The 15848-nt window shown below is 34.8% G+C and overlaps 1 protein-coding gene across 3 annotated transcripts in view; it reads left to right on the forward strand.

Moving 5' to 3' along the window:
- The window catches only part of FSTL5 (follistatin like 5), a 1059117-nt gene that overhangs the window by 958603 nt on the left and 84666 nt on the right, over nucleotides 1-15848 (forward strand). For all 3 annotated transcript variants that reach the window (XM_031935303.1, XM_031935304.1, XM_031935305.1), the window contains one exon: nucleotides 3565-3714. In XM_031935303.1, coding sequence (XP_031791163.1) covers nucleotides 3565-3714 — 150 coding nt within the window. The remainder of the gene's footprint in view (nucleotides 1-3564; nucleotides 3715-15848) is intronic.

Here is a 15848-nt window from a genome sequence, read left to right on the forward strand (position 1 = left end):
CAATGAGAAATAAAGGATAATAATTGGAAATTCTGAGGCCACTGGTGACTTTGAAAATATATTTTTTAAAATAGATGATGTCATGAAAGCCTGTTTGAAGCATGGTCAGTTTAGAGTGAAAGGTTGGGAAATGGAAGAAAGGTTGTTCAAAAGTCTGAAGATAATTAGATGGATGATTGAAATGGAAATATTAATTCAATTGAAGTTGTTTTATGAAGTGTTTCTTAAATTTATGAGGCAATGTTAATGTCTGAATACTTGAATAGTTAAAATTATAAGAAAAATTGAGGGCAGGTCTTTCTGAAAGTAAGGAGTAGTGGACATATCTTTTAAGATTAGATAGAAGGATGAGAGGAGGTAGTCCTGACAACAACTTACTGAGGTGGAAGCAAGGAAAATAGACATGTTTGTGAGAAATACTTGTCTTTAGGAATGATGCAGGATGACCTGAGAAGGAGAATATGAAGAGGAAGGAAGGAAAGATTGGAATTTAAAGATTTTAAGGCAAAGTATTTTTAATAGGCAATTAGTCTAATAAATGAAAATGGCAACATCCTAGTAGAAGACAAGTGTATATATGATTCTGTTTGATTTACCTTGGCTTAGCAAATCAGATATTAGTAACATTATTTAAAATGCTAATTAAAATTTATACCATCAGTAGTGATATAACTTGTACTCTTTAACATTTTGGGAAAGTGTAATACATGTGTAGGAAATATGTGATTAAATATGGAAAAGATCCAAAAGAAATAAATTCTAAATATACATTAGAATTGTCTTTTCCCGGACTCTCATCTCCATTAGTTTATACCTTATTACTTCTGTTCACTCTAAATGTTAGTATACATTTCTGTAAAAGTGATTTAACAATACTCTTTGATATAATCCCTGGCAGCTTTCCTCATCAGTATGTATTATCTTAATCTTACTTTTCATCTCTGGATTCTGTGTCTCCTTTTTGTCCCATTAAATCTCTAATTCATGTTTAAAAACATTCCTTTACTATTTTTCTTCCATAGAAATAAATATTAATATGAGAAAATAAGAGAGTGCTATGGTAAAGTGAGAAATAATATAATTAGAAATAATATCATAAAGCAAAGCAAAGAAAATCCAGGATTACTGTCAGGAAACTTTTAATGGCTTTGTAAAAATGATTGTAAGTCTGGTCAAGGATGTCTTATTGGGACAGCATCCAAATAGAAAATAATTCCCAGCAGAGCAGTATATTTTACTGTTGAATAGTTCTGTAGCAAACAAAGGGGTGGAAATCGTTCGTGGTTCAGCAGTTGTTTGGCTGACAGTTATGTGTCAGGTCGCTCACACTTTTCATTTACTTTGGCAGGTTTTACACAATGGCGGAGAATTTGTAAACAATTTCCCTGTATTCAGACCCTTTCACCAACCTTAGTTCCCACTTTTTTCCCACTTCTTCATGCCTCTCAAGTACATATTTTATCTAGTGTTTGTTTCTCGCAAAATAGATCTTGTCCTTGACATTAAGTATACTTCTGAAGAAAAGGTTGTCTTAGAAAACAGTGTGTCAGTAGGAATTGGTGAATGAAAGTATAATACTGCATTCTAAGCACATAGTGAAGACAGTCTTCTGCCTCCAGGTTTGGGTTACCTCCTTAAGAGTGCCAAGGACTTTACTCAGGTTGACCTCCCAAATAGTCACCTGTAATGGCCATGGTACACAGAATTAATTTCACAAATCCAGGACTACCTGAAACACCATACAATACATGCTTCATTTTCAGTCTTTCCGCTTATGCCTTAGAAGCTTAGAACAATCTCTGCTGTTTAGAGGAGAACACTATTGTTTTATGTTACTAAACCATGCAATACTGAACCAGATCTTAAAAATTAATGGACACTCCAGAGCCTTCCTGAATTAGATCTGACTTTTGGAGAACATAAACAGCAGGCCACACACTGGATGTCTCATTGCAAAGTGCTTTGGTATTTACATTAATTACCAAATTTTATGCAAAGAGGAAAACCACCTACAATGGTTATACAGCCTGAGAAAGGTTACATTTTTTAGTTGTTCAATGTGGTTACTCAATGTCAATATGGTATACTGCTATCAGTGTTATCTTTAAAAATAAATGCTTAGTGATTCTGATAATGAGAGTGTGGTTGATTTTTGTCTTATGATTATTAAATACATATGCTGAATGGTATCTCTGCTGAAAAACAAATGTTTTTATATAGATTAGAAAAAATAGTCTTATTGTAAGTTAGCTTAGAGATAATAACTGGAGTATACAAATAAATGAAATTAGACATTAGTTGTTAATTATCAGACAAAAAAATCAAAAGAAATACTGGAATAATTGTTTATCATTGTATTATTATTATATAAATAATTATTTCTTACTGCACAGACTTTTTGTTTTTTTTTTTTTTTTTGAGACACAGTCTCACTATGTCACCCAGGCTGGAGTGCAGTGGCGTGGTCTCAGCTCACTGCAAGCTCCGCCTCCCAGGTTCAGGCCATTCTCCTGCCTCAGCCTCCCGAGTAGCTGGGACTACATGCACCCGCCACCACGCCTGGCTAATTTTTTCATATTTTTAGTGGAGACGGGGTTTCACCATGTTAGCGAGGATGATCTCGATCTCCTGACCCCATGATCCTCCTGCCTCACCCTACCAAAGTGCTGGGATTACAGGCGTGAGCCGCCACACCTGGCCTGCGCATACGTTTTATGTACATTTTAACCAGTCTCTCTTATTTGTGGTTTTTCTAACTGTAATAGAACAGTGCATAAAAGAAAACCCGAAAACACTTCATACACTTTTACTTATGCTGTGACTCCCAGGATAAATCACAAGGGCTTGTGTATCTCTTCCACAATCATTTTTTGACAATATGAAGGAAAAGAGGAAATAGAGGGGCTTTTTTGGCCTCATTTATGGTCATCTAACACAAAGTATGCAATATTCAACCAGAAGGCAGTTCTAGGGTAAGGAAGCAGAATAAGAAGCTTTGGGAATATTGAAAGATTTTATAAAATTTGACCTTGATTGAAAAATAAAACAACCATTGAGAATAACTACCTTATTATAATTTATCTAAGCTTTGATTTACTAGAAATTAAAAGAATCCTGAAATCTTTTCCAGAAGATTATATGACTTAACAAAATTATGAATTTGCTATGAGGACAGCCACTAATGTTGTGAAAAACTCAGAATATACTTTAAGTGTGACATTTATTCTGTTAAAGAAACTTGAGACTGGGAAAATTTGGGGAAAGATGTTGGACTTTTTGAAGTTGCTGAGTTATAACCAAGTGGGAAAAAAATGAAAGAACTGCATTTTACTAGAAAAATAATTAATTAAGAACATAAAATGTACTTTAAAGGAATCTCATTTACATTGCTTTCCATACATATTTGATGAACTGAAATATGTTCTATTAATTAAACTTTATATGTACATTTAACATGTGATGCTGAAAGTAGTAGAGAATGAAACATTAATTTTGCCCATGATATTGTCAGGTATGTGTTATAATTTCAGATATAAATTTCATTTTATCTTTCCTAAATTACAGGATGAAGTCTGTCCCAAAGCTGAGGGAGATGAAGCTCAGAGGTGTGTGTGGGCATCAGCTGTTAATGTCAAAGACAAGTTCATTTATGTTGCACAGCCAACTTTGGACAGAGTCCTTATTGTTGATGTGCAGTCCCAAAAAGTTGTTCAGGTATGAATAATTACTACTTGTGGAAAAGTAAATCTTTAAAAAAATTTATATTATTGCAGTAATCTTTTCCAGGTAACTTGATTGTCACTGATAATATGTTTCCTTACTTGGATAACTAGAAAATTTATGCAATTACTGCAAACTCTTCTCTCATTCTGTTCCTTAAGCCTAATGAATTCAGGAGATAGTGTAAGATTTTGTTTTCAGAAATTAGATCCACTAACACTTCGTAATATTAACCTGCCTAGCTCCACACAAATCTCCCTCCCAGCTGCGTATTCTATCTAGAGCAAGGAAGGCACAGTCAGAGCAGGCAGAGGCCAATTAAGACATTCCTGCTTATCATTATAGAACTGGAATGAAGGCCTCCTTATTTTATTATTAATAAAGACCAAGACAATCGTAGGCTTCACTAGATGACAGTAACCTAGTAGAATTTGCTAGGTAGTAGTAAAATAAATAATATGTAAGTATGTTAGAGATGGAGAAAGCAATCTATAGTAAACATTGCCATGGTCATGCTTTCACAATTCTCTGAATTCATACTTCAAGTTTGAGCCACTAACTGTTGCAGCCCATGCTCTTTACCTGAAATCAGTTGCAGAACAACCAAGGTGAAGTGCAGGGTTGATATCCAGTCAGTCTGGTCCCTTAATTATTTTCATCTTTTGCTTCTCAGCTCGGAGAAAAGTAAGTTAACTAGTTTTATGAGATATGTGCAATCTGTTAAATGGGAATAATAAATATATGTATCTTGTGAAGTTATTTTAAGAATTACATGAATAATGCATGTAAAGCATTTATAGTAGATCCTGGCATGTTGAGGTGCCATATGCCTGCTTCCTATCAAAATTTCTCGGGAGACTAGACCCAAAACATTCCTTCATTTGCAGAGAAAGTTTTCAGTCAATATTGGTTTGAAATTAAACCTCCAATTTTGATTTCTGTCTAGCACTACAAAAAGTGTTAAGATGTTCAAAGTAGGACTACACATTCTAAAAGTTATTAACAACTTCACATGAATTCATTCATTCATCCATCCATCCATCCATCCATTCACCCATTCACCCATGTACCCATGTAGCACTTCATCCATATATTCTGTATTTATTTAACAATTGCTTATTATGTGTTTCTTATTTCACAAATACAAACATGAAAAATATTTCTGCTATGAAGAGCTGGCACTTCCAGGTTTACAAATTGACGTGAATAACTGGCCTAATGGTTCACTTTCTAATATGAGAATGAGCAGTACAATCATGAGTAAAAGGATGAATAGCTATTCTAATAGAAAACCCTAAGGCCCTGAGGTTACACATTTATTATGAGTATACAATCTAATGGTCTGATATTTATTGTGAGAAAAAAATTTGCTGTATATTTCACTTCTTTGTTTCTGATTTTTGAGACTGTGGGATTTTGACTAGGCTGGATTTTTATTTCAGCTACAACATAGGCCAACACAAATTACAAGCATTCGATTTGGAATTATCAAAACTCCTTGCTGGTGGATTAAAATTGGAAATATATTTTAGAAATAATCAGGCTGGTTTTTAAATTGAGTTTTCAAACTAGAGAACTATACTCACTGAATATAAATTATCTAAGTGATGTTCAAAAGTGAGAAGAGCTAACATCACTTATTATTCATATAATTCCACCTTCAAATAATGGTGAAACATTTAAAATAGAAAAGATTAATAAAAAATGTTCAAGTGATATGGTAATTACATAAACTGTATTATTTTTCAAAATGTCTATTATTACTATGAAATATTAGGGGAACTTATAAAACTTCACAAAATGAAAAGCAGATAATAATATGATACAATCATGATTGCGGAGATTTTTCAGTTTAGTATCTAACACATTTTTATAGGTTGATAAATTGGGGCACAGTCCAAATGCGTTCTCCTTATGACCATGTTATTATAATAATAATTACTTATATTACTCCTTCTAGATACTACCTATTTGAAGGAAATTATTATGTAGATCTCTATTACCACATATAAATATTGGCTGATTTTGAGCATAAATGGATATATATGATATTCACAATCTGAATCTGGCTATTTGTGCTTTACATTATGATTGCAAGATCATTTTGTTCATAGCTGTTGCTAGTGTAATTCTTTGTTCTATTGCTATGAAGAAACTGATTACAGTTGATTCTCATTGTTGTGGATTCTGTATTTATAGTTACCTACTTGCTTAAATTTATTTATAACCATGGCATTATATGGTCATTTGTGGGCATACCTAGATGTGAAAACTTTTTTATTGCTAAATATACACATGCCCCTCTGTATTTGAACAAGAAAATATTCTGCCTTCTTGTTTTAACTTTCACACTCTAAATGAATATTCTTTCCATGCTCAATTTAATACATTTAAAAAAAAAATCTGTGCTTTTGACAATTTTGCTGTTTAAAACGGCTTCCACACATAGTGTTGAAGTGCTGTCTAGAGTTCCCAAGTACAAGAAGATTGTGATGCGCCTAATGGTAAGCTTTGTTCAGGCCTGAGTTGTAATGCTGTTGGCCGTGAGTTCCATCTTCATCAGTTAACAATGTGTATTAAATAAGGTGTCTTTAGACAGATACATACATAAAACAAGGTGATGTATTGATTGGTTGATGACAATAATATGAACAAAAGCTCAACAGATCAAAACTCTTCACTTCCTTTATGAAATCAGTATTCAGTAATTCGGTGTTAGTGATGATTTATAGAGGAACTATCATAAATAATTAGAATTTACTATATTTGAGTATCAGGCTTGTATTTATCCATTCTACTGCTAACAGACATTTAAAGTGTATTTAAATTTGTACTATGGTGAATAATACTATTTGCTACAATTTTGTACACTTTTTGTGTGCAAAATATGCAATTCTTTTCATATATACATATATGAATTGAAATGTGGGACCAAATATTACATGTGAGTTTATGTATGTGTATGCATGTTAAGCTATCCAAGGTACATCATTTTCCAAATGATTATATTATATTTAACTTCCAAAAATAGCATATGTGACTATCAGTAGTGATAAATTTTTAACTAATATTACATTTAATCTACTGATGAAATGAAGGAGCTGTGAAATCTTTACACTAATGAGACTTTTTCTATATTTCTGCATTGATGACCATTTTGTTTGTTAACATTTTACTTTTAAGTTTTATAATAACCCTGTATTTCGCGAATAAATTCTTAAAATTGAAAAAGCCAAAATATATCTTCTAAAAATTCAAAGTGAATTATTAAAATTTAAATTGCTACGTATATGTTAAACAATAGTTTAAATAAAAGAGGAGAATGATTAACTAAGTTCAGAGATAGACCTGAATTACAAATAATGCAGTAAATCAAATAATGCAGTGTAATGAGGAAAAGAGAAGGAAAATATAAATGAGGAATTAAGACATAAAGTCAGAATTAACATATGTGCAATAATATTTCCTAAAATAGATAATAGAAAAGGGAAAAGTTAATATTTCGGTCAAAATGAATAATAATTATATAAAGTATAATAAGCTATAATAATTAATAATTTATATAACATGAAACAATATAAAACCACTTATGTCAACCCTCAGATTTAGGAGGACAATGAAACTCAATTGAAAAACAAAAACTACAGTTTAAAAAGGCAGTAGTTTTTCTGACTTTTTAAGATCTTCCTTTTTCCTTTTGGTTGTGCCACTTCAAAGAGGAAGATCTTAAAAAGGTGGATAAATTACTATGAGATGGTAGCAAATTTCTCAGTAGAAATAATGAATATCAAAATAAAGTAAAATATTACAAAAAGACTAAGTGGAAATTTAAAAAATAATTATAAAACTAGGGCACGATGTGTTTATTGTGTCAGACACACAAAAACATAGACTTTATCACCAATGTAAATGGAAACAACATGGTAATAAATTGTTTACTTCAGGAATCAGGAAAATTAGTTGTAAGTTTGATCTGATAGTGAGCAGGGGAATTGATAAACATATGATCTATTAAAATATTAACTGTAGAAAACAACAAAAACAGGAGCAGCTTGCATGTAGAATGCAGGAGCCTAGGTGAGCAAAAAGGATCCTGTCCTTTAAATTTGGGGTATCTGTTCTTTGTTTGTTGATTGACACTTCTGATTACAGAGCTACAGACAGAGGTGAGTGAACATTGTTATTACACCTTGCCCATTGTTGCAAGCTTCTCTTCCTTTGGTAAAAGTGACTTCCAGGACGTGTAAAGCCTAGTGCCTGTTGATACTCCTCTTTCAGTTTTCTCCAGTTCTTCATTTTAGAACCAGACATTAAGTACTAGTTTATTCAAAAACAAGTGCATATAGGAGAAAAATTAGAAAGTGACCAGTTGGTGCTCAGAGGAAGGCTCAGAAAAATACCTTAGAAGACTTTAAGTTTACCTGAGGCTGAACCTTGGAACAGAGACAGCCTACAGTAATAAACAAAAGCAAAAACTGCAACTAAAAAAAACAGCAGCGACTGGGCACAGTGGCTCACGCCTGTAATCCTAGCAATTTGGGAGACCAAGGTGGGTGGATCACTTGAGGTCGGGAGTTCAAGACCAACCTAACCAACATGGAGAAACACCATCTCTACTAAAAATACAAAATTAGCTAGGTGTGGTGGTGCATGCCTGCAATCCCAGCTACTCGGGAGGCTGAGACAGGAGAATTGCTTGAACCCAGGAGGCGGAGGTTGCTATGAGCCAATATCATGCCATTGCACTCCAGCCTGGGCAACAAGAGCTAAACTCTGTCTTAAAAAAAAAAAAAAAAAAAAAGGCTAACAAGAGGAAGGGGAAGAATCTGTTCTCTAGAATTATCACAGTTATTACATTTGAATGCCTAGTCTTCAAAAACAAACAAAAAAAGTCACAAGGTATACAAAGAAACAGGAAAGTATGGTCATTTAAATAAAACAGAATCACCTGTAATCCCAGCACTTTGGGAGGCCAAGGCAGGTGAATCACCAGGTCAGGATATCATGACAATCCTGGCTAACATGGTGAAACCCGTCTCTATTAAAAATACAAAAAGAAATATTAGCTGGACGTGATGGTGGGCACCTGTAGTCCCATCTACTCAGGATGCTGAAGCAGCAGAATTGGTGTGAACCCAGGAGGCAGAGCTAGGAGTGAGCAGAGATCATGCCACTGCACTTGCACTCCAGCCTGGGTGACAGTGTGAGACTCCTCCTCAAAAAAAAAAAAAAAAAAAAAAAAAAAGAAGAAGAAGAAAAGAAAACAAAAACAGAATCAACAGAATGTACTACTGAAAAAGACCTGAGGCAGATTTACTAGATAAAAACATTAAAACAACTATCTTAAAGATGCTCAAAGCACTAAAGATAAAAAGAAAGTTGAGGAAATAATGTAAAAACAAAATGGAAATATTGAGAGGTGAAGCCAGCTGGGCTTCTGGGTTGGTTGGGGACTTGGAGAACTTTTCTGTCTAGCTAAAGGATTGTAAATCCACCAATCAGCACGCTGTATCTAGCTAAAGGTTTGGAAACACACCAGTCAGCACGCTCTCAAAATGGACCAATCAGCACTCTGCAAAATGGACCAATCAGTTCTCTGTAAAATGGATCAATCAGCAGGATGTAGGTGGGGTCAAAAAAGGGAATAAAAGCAGGCCACCCAAGCCAGCAGTGGCAACCCACTCTGGTCCGTTTCCATGCTGCCAAAGCTATGTTCTTTGCAATAAATCTTGCTGCTCTTCAGTGTTTGGGTCTGTACTACCTTTGTGAGCTGTAACACTCACTGTGAAGGTCTGCAGCTTCACTTCTGAAGTCAGCAAGACCACGAACCCCGCAGGAGGAATGAAAAACTCCAGACGTGCTGCCTTTAAGAGCTGCAACACTCACTGTAAAGGTCTGCAGCTTCACTCTCGAAGTCAGGGAGATCATGAACTCACCAAAAAGAAGAAACTCCAGAAACATCTGAACATCAGAAGGAACAAACTCCAAACACACTATCTTTAAGAACTGTAATACTCACCATGAGGGTCCGCGGCTTCATTCTTGAAGTCTGTGAGACCAAGAACCCACCAATTCCAGACACAGTATTAGTAAATAATAAAAAATCTTTAAAAATTTGAATGATGAAAAGTTACAATAATTGAAATGAAAAATGTACTAGAGGTATTCCGGAGCAGATTTCAGCAGATAGAAAAATCAACTAACTTGAAGATAGTGCAATTGAATTACTGAGTCTGAGGACCAGAAAGAAAAACAGCTGAAGAGGAGTGAACCAAGTCTAAGGCACCTGTGAGACTCAGTCAAGTGTACCAACATATGCACTGTGGCAGTCCCAGAAGGAGAAGAGCGAGAGAAATGGACAACAGAATATGTGGAGAAATCATGGCTAAAAACTTTCCAAATTTAATGAAAAACATGAATATAAACATACATGAAGATCAACAAAGTCCAAGTAAGATAGATAAAAGTGATCGACATCAAGACACATTAGAATTATACTCTGAAAAGCCAAAGCCAAAGAAAGAATAATGAAAGCAGCAAGAGGGAAACAACCCTACACATACTGTGTATCCTCAATAAGATTGTTATCAGATTTATTACTAGAAACTATGGAGGCAAGAAGGCAGTAGATCCATACATTCAAAGTACTACAAGACTAAATTAAAAAAAAAGTCAATCAAGGATCTTATATCAAACAAAAATTGTCCTTCAAAAGTGAGGTAGAAATTAAGACATTCCCAGATACACAATAGCTGAATTTGTTTGCTATTAGACTTGTCCTATAAGAAATGTTGAAGGTAGCCCAGCAAAGTAAAAAAACATAGGAGTAAATCATAACAGTGCACAGGCTGGGCACGGTGACTCACACCTGTAATCCCAGCACTTCAGGAGGCTGAGGTGGGTGAATCACGAGGTCAGAAAATTGAGACCATGCTGGCCAACATGGTGAAACCCCATCTCTACTAAAAATACAAAAAATTGGCTGGGCATGGTGGCAGGTGCCTGTAGTCCCAGCTACTTACGTGCCTGAGGCAGGAGAATCACTTGAACCTGGGAGGCTGAGGTTGCAGTGAGCTGAGATTCTGCCACTGCACTCCAGCCTGAGTGAGAAAGCAAGACTCCCTCCATCTTAAAAAAATAAAATAAAATAAAAATTAAAAAAATAAAAAAACACTAGACAGTAACTTGAAGTCATGTGAAGAAATAAAGATCTTTATCAAAGCAAATACATGGACAATCACAAAATCTAATATGATTATAGTAAAATTTGGTAACTTCACTTTTTGTTTCTTACCTGATACGAGAGTAATGCATAAATATTATTAGTCTAAAAGTTATTGTAACTTTGTTTTGCAAAAACCCTTTTGTTTTCTACATAATTTAAGAAAATAATGCATTTAAAAGAATTATTTTTTTTTTGGCACATGGTGTACAATATTGTAATTTGTGACATAAACACCTAAAAGAGATCAGAATGGAGCTATTAAAGGAGCAAAGTTTTGTATGTTATTGATGTTTAGCCATTATAGAACTGCTATAACTTTAGGCTATTAAGTGTAATCCCCATGCTAACCACAAAGAAAATAGCTGCAGAATATAGACAAAAGAAAATGAGAAATTTAAACATTTCATTACAAAAAAATAACAACATGAATGAAGACAATAATGCAGGAAATGAGAGGGGAAATCTGTAAGGCATGTTAGAAGACATATAGCAGAATAACAAAAGTAAGTACCTTATCACTAAGTACTTTAAATATAAATGGCTTACATTATTTAATCAAAAGACAGAGATTGACAGAATGGATTAAAAACAGGTTCAAACTATATGCTGTCTACAAGCGGCTCACTTTAGGCATAATCACACTAAAAATTTGAAAGATAAGGGATTGAAAAAGATAGTCCATGCACCGAGTAACCAAAAGGTAGAGGTAACTATACTAGTATATGTCTCCATCGACTTAAAAAATCACAAAGGCCTGGTGTGGTGGCTTGCACTTCTAATACCAGCACTTTGAGAGGCCAGGACAGGGGCAGTGTGTGGCTCCAGGTGTTCAAGACCTACCTGGATAACATAGTGAGATGGTGTCTCTCTATATACGTATTTTTTAATTTGTTGGGTGTGGTGGCACACACTTGTAGTCCCACATACTTGGGAAGCTGAGTGATGTGGGAGCATCACTTGAGCCTGGAAGTCAAAGCTGCAGTGAGCTTTGGTTGTGCCACTGCACTCCAGCCTGGGAGACAGAGTGAGACACTGTCCCAAAATAAAAATACAAATAAATTACAAGAGACAAAGAGGGAGATAATTTATTAATAAAAAATTCAATGCAGCAATATAGCAAGCAGATTTAAAAATTATAAAGATGCATATCCTTAATACTAAACCATCAAAAAATATGAAGCAAAAGCTGACACAATTGAGAAATTTGGAGTTCTACAATGATAATTGAAAACGTCAATTCCTCACTGTCAACAATCGGTAGAAATACCAGACAGAAGATAATAAAGGGAGTAGAGATCTTATCACAATAAACCAACAGATCTAACAGACAAATACAGAATACCCTATCCAATGACAATAGCATATATATTTTTTTCTCTCAAGAGCTCATGGAACATTTTCTAGGATAAATGATATGCTAGGCCAGAAATTAAGTCTCAATAGATTTTAAAAGTTAGACGTGGCTAGGCGTGGTGGCTCATGGCTATAATCCCAGCACTTTGGGAGGCTGAGGCAGGTGGATCACTAGATTGGGAGATCAAGACGATCCTGGCCAACGTGGTGAAACCCTGTCTCTACTAAAAATACAAAAATTAGCCAGGCGTGGAGGTACACTCCTGTAATCCCAGCGACTCTGGAGGCTGAGGCGGAAGAATTGCTTGAACCCGGGAGGCAGAGGTTGCAGTGAACCGAGATTGTGCTACTGCACTCCAGCCTGGCGAGAGTGAGACTGTCTCAAAAAAAGAAAAAAAAAAAGTTACATATAATAAAAATTAAGCATAAAGGTGTGGAAGTAGAAATCCATAATAGAAGTAAAATTGGAAGTCTTTTTAAATTGTGGAAATTAAAACAACCTTAAATAATCCATAAAAATAAAAAAGTCATGAGGAAAATTAGAAAATACTTAGAAGCAAATGAAAATAAAAGCACAACAGACCAAAACTTACGGGACATAGCAAAACCAGTGCTGAAGGATGCGAAGGGAGTGGAATTTAGAATGATAAATACATTTTTAAAAAATCAAGGAGTATCTCAAATCAACAACCTATCAAAAAACTGAAAGAAAAAGAAAAAGAAGTAAAGTCAGAGCTAGCAGAAAGAAGGAACTGATAAAAAGTAGGCAAAAGATAAAATAGAGAATAGAGAAAACTATTGAAACCAAAAGTTAATTCTCTAAAAAGATCAAGAAAATAGCCGGCGCGGTGGCTCATGCCTGTAATCCCAGCACTTTGGGAGGACGAGACAGGCAGACCACTAGGTGAGATCGAAACCATCCTGGCTAACACGGTGGGACCCTATCTCTACTAAAAATACAAAAAAATTAGCCGGGCATGGTGGCACACACCTGAAGTCCCAGCTACTTGGGAGGCTGAGGCAGGAGAATGGCGTGAACCCGGGAGGCAGAGCTGGTAGTGAGCAGAGGTCGCGCCACTGCACTCCAGCCTGGGCAACAGAGCGAGACTCCATCTCAAAAAAAAAAAAAAAAATCAAGAAAATTGACAAGCTATTAGCTAGATGGGATAAATAAAAGAGATTTTAATTAATAAAATCAAAAATGAATGTAGGGCCATTACTATTATACCAATGCTTTAGAAATGCAAAGAATTATAAGAGAGTACCATGAACAATAGTATGTTGTCAAATTGGATAACCTACATAAAATGGACAAGTTCATGGAAACACAAAATGCAGCAAGACTAAATTATAATAAAATAGAAAAAATAAATATACTTACAAATGCTAAGAAAATTGAATCAGTAATCAAAAATAGCTCAATGAAAAGCATTAAACCTGATGATGTCACTGCTGAATTTTACCAAACATTCAAAGAGAACTAACACCAATATTTTTCAAATCTTACTAAAAATATTGAAGAGAAGTAAATTCTGCCTGAGGCAAGCATTGCCATGATACTAAAGCCAGACAAAATTACTACAAGAAAATACACCTACAGCCCAAGATGCCTTATGAACACTGATGTAAAAATACACAACTATTAGCGAACCAAGTTCAGCAGCACATAACTACATCATACCCGTAACCAAGTAGGATTTATTCCTGGAATGCAAGGATGATTCAACGTGTAAAAACAGATCATGGTAATAAACAACCTCAACAAAATGAAAGAGAAAAATTACATGACCATCTCAGTTGATGCAAAAGAGCATGTGATAAAATTTAACACTCTTTCATAACAAAAATACTCAAAAAACTAGGAATGGGAAGAAACTATTGCAACATATAAAACCCATGTGGGAAAAACTCAAACGTGAAAGACTGAGCTTCTCCTCTAAGTTCAGGAAAAAGACAAGGATGTCCACTTTTGCCACTTCTACTTAACATTGTATTGGGCTTCCAGCCGAATAAGCAAAATTATTTGCAGATGGCATGATCTTACATGTAGAAAACCCTAAAAATTATGCAAAAACACTATTAGAACTAATGAATGAATTCAATGAAGTATCGGGATAGAAAGGAACATGCATGAATCTGTTGCATTTCTATACACTAATAATAAAAAATTGCAAATAGAATTATGGAAGCAGTTCAACTTGTCATAGCATAATAAAGAGTAAAATACATAGAGATTAATAAAGAAGGTGAAAGATATACAAGGGAAATTACAAAATATTGCTGAAATAAATTAAAGGAGATACATAAATGGGAAAACATCCCATGTTCATGAATTGAAAGACTCAATATTGTTAAGATGTCAGTACTAAAAGCAATCTAGAGATTCAGAGAAATTCTTATCAGAATTTCTTCTTCAGAAATTGTCGCAATAGATTTAAAAAGTTAAACATGGCGAGGCACGGTGACTCATAGCTATAATCCCAGCACTTTGGGAAGCCTTATCAAAATCGCTAAGGCTTTTTATTTTATTTTATTTTTTTTGCAGAAATAGAGAAGCTCTTATTTCCTAAAATTCATATGGAATCTTAAGGGACCCTAAGTAGCAAACATAATGTTGAAAATGAAGAACAAAGCTGGAGTAGTCTCATTTTCTTATGTCAAAACTTATTGCAAAGGCTACAATAAACTGTAGTACTAGCATAAAGACAGGCATACAGAATAATGGAATGGAATAGAAAACTTGTGAATAAACATATATAGTCAATTTTTTTTATAAGGGTGCCAAGACCATTCAGTGGGCCAATGGCAGTCTGTCTACAAGTGATGCTGGGAAAACTGGATGTCCACATGCAAAAGAATGAGGTTGGAACCTTACATAACACCATAAATAAAAATGAACACAAAATTAATACAAGACCTAAATTTCAGGTGCAAATTTTAAACTGTTAGAAGAGAGAGCAAAAAGTTTATGATATTGGATTTGGCAAGGATGTCTAAGATGTGACAACAAAGGCACAAGCAACCAAAGAAAAATTACATAAATTGGACTTACTAATTTTTTAAAAAATTATTCATTCACAGATAATAGTAACAGCGAAAAGTAAAAGGGCAACCCACAGAACAGAAGATATATGGAAACCATGTATCTGTTAAGGGATTACTATCCGATGTATATAGATAACTCCTAAAACTCAACCACAAAAACAACCAAAACTGGATTCAAAACTGGGCAAATGTAATCCCAGCACTTTGGGAAGCCGAAGCGGGCGGATCACGAGGTTAGGAGATCGAGGCCATCCTGGCTAACACAGTGAAACCCTGTCTCTACTAAAAAAAAAAAAAAAAAAAAAAAAAAAAAAAAAAATTAACCGGACGTGGTGGTGGGCGCCTGTAGTCCGAGCTACTCAGGAGGCTGAGGTAAGAGAATGGCATGAACCCGGGAAGCAGAGCTTCCAGTGAGCCGAGATCGCGCCAGTGCACTCCAGCATGGGCAACAGAGCGAGACTCTGCCTCAAAAAAAAAAAAAAAAAAAAAATGCACAAGGAACTTC

This window comes from Piliocolobus tephrosceles, chromosome 3 (genome assembly GCF_002776525.5).
Source record: "Piliocolobus tephrosceles isolate RC106 chromosome 3, ASM277652v3, whole genome shotgun sequence".
Taxonomy (NCBI): Eukaryota; Metazoa; Chordata; class Mammalia; order Primates; family Cercopithecidae; genus Piliocolobus; species Piliocolobus tephrosceles.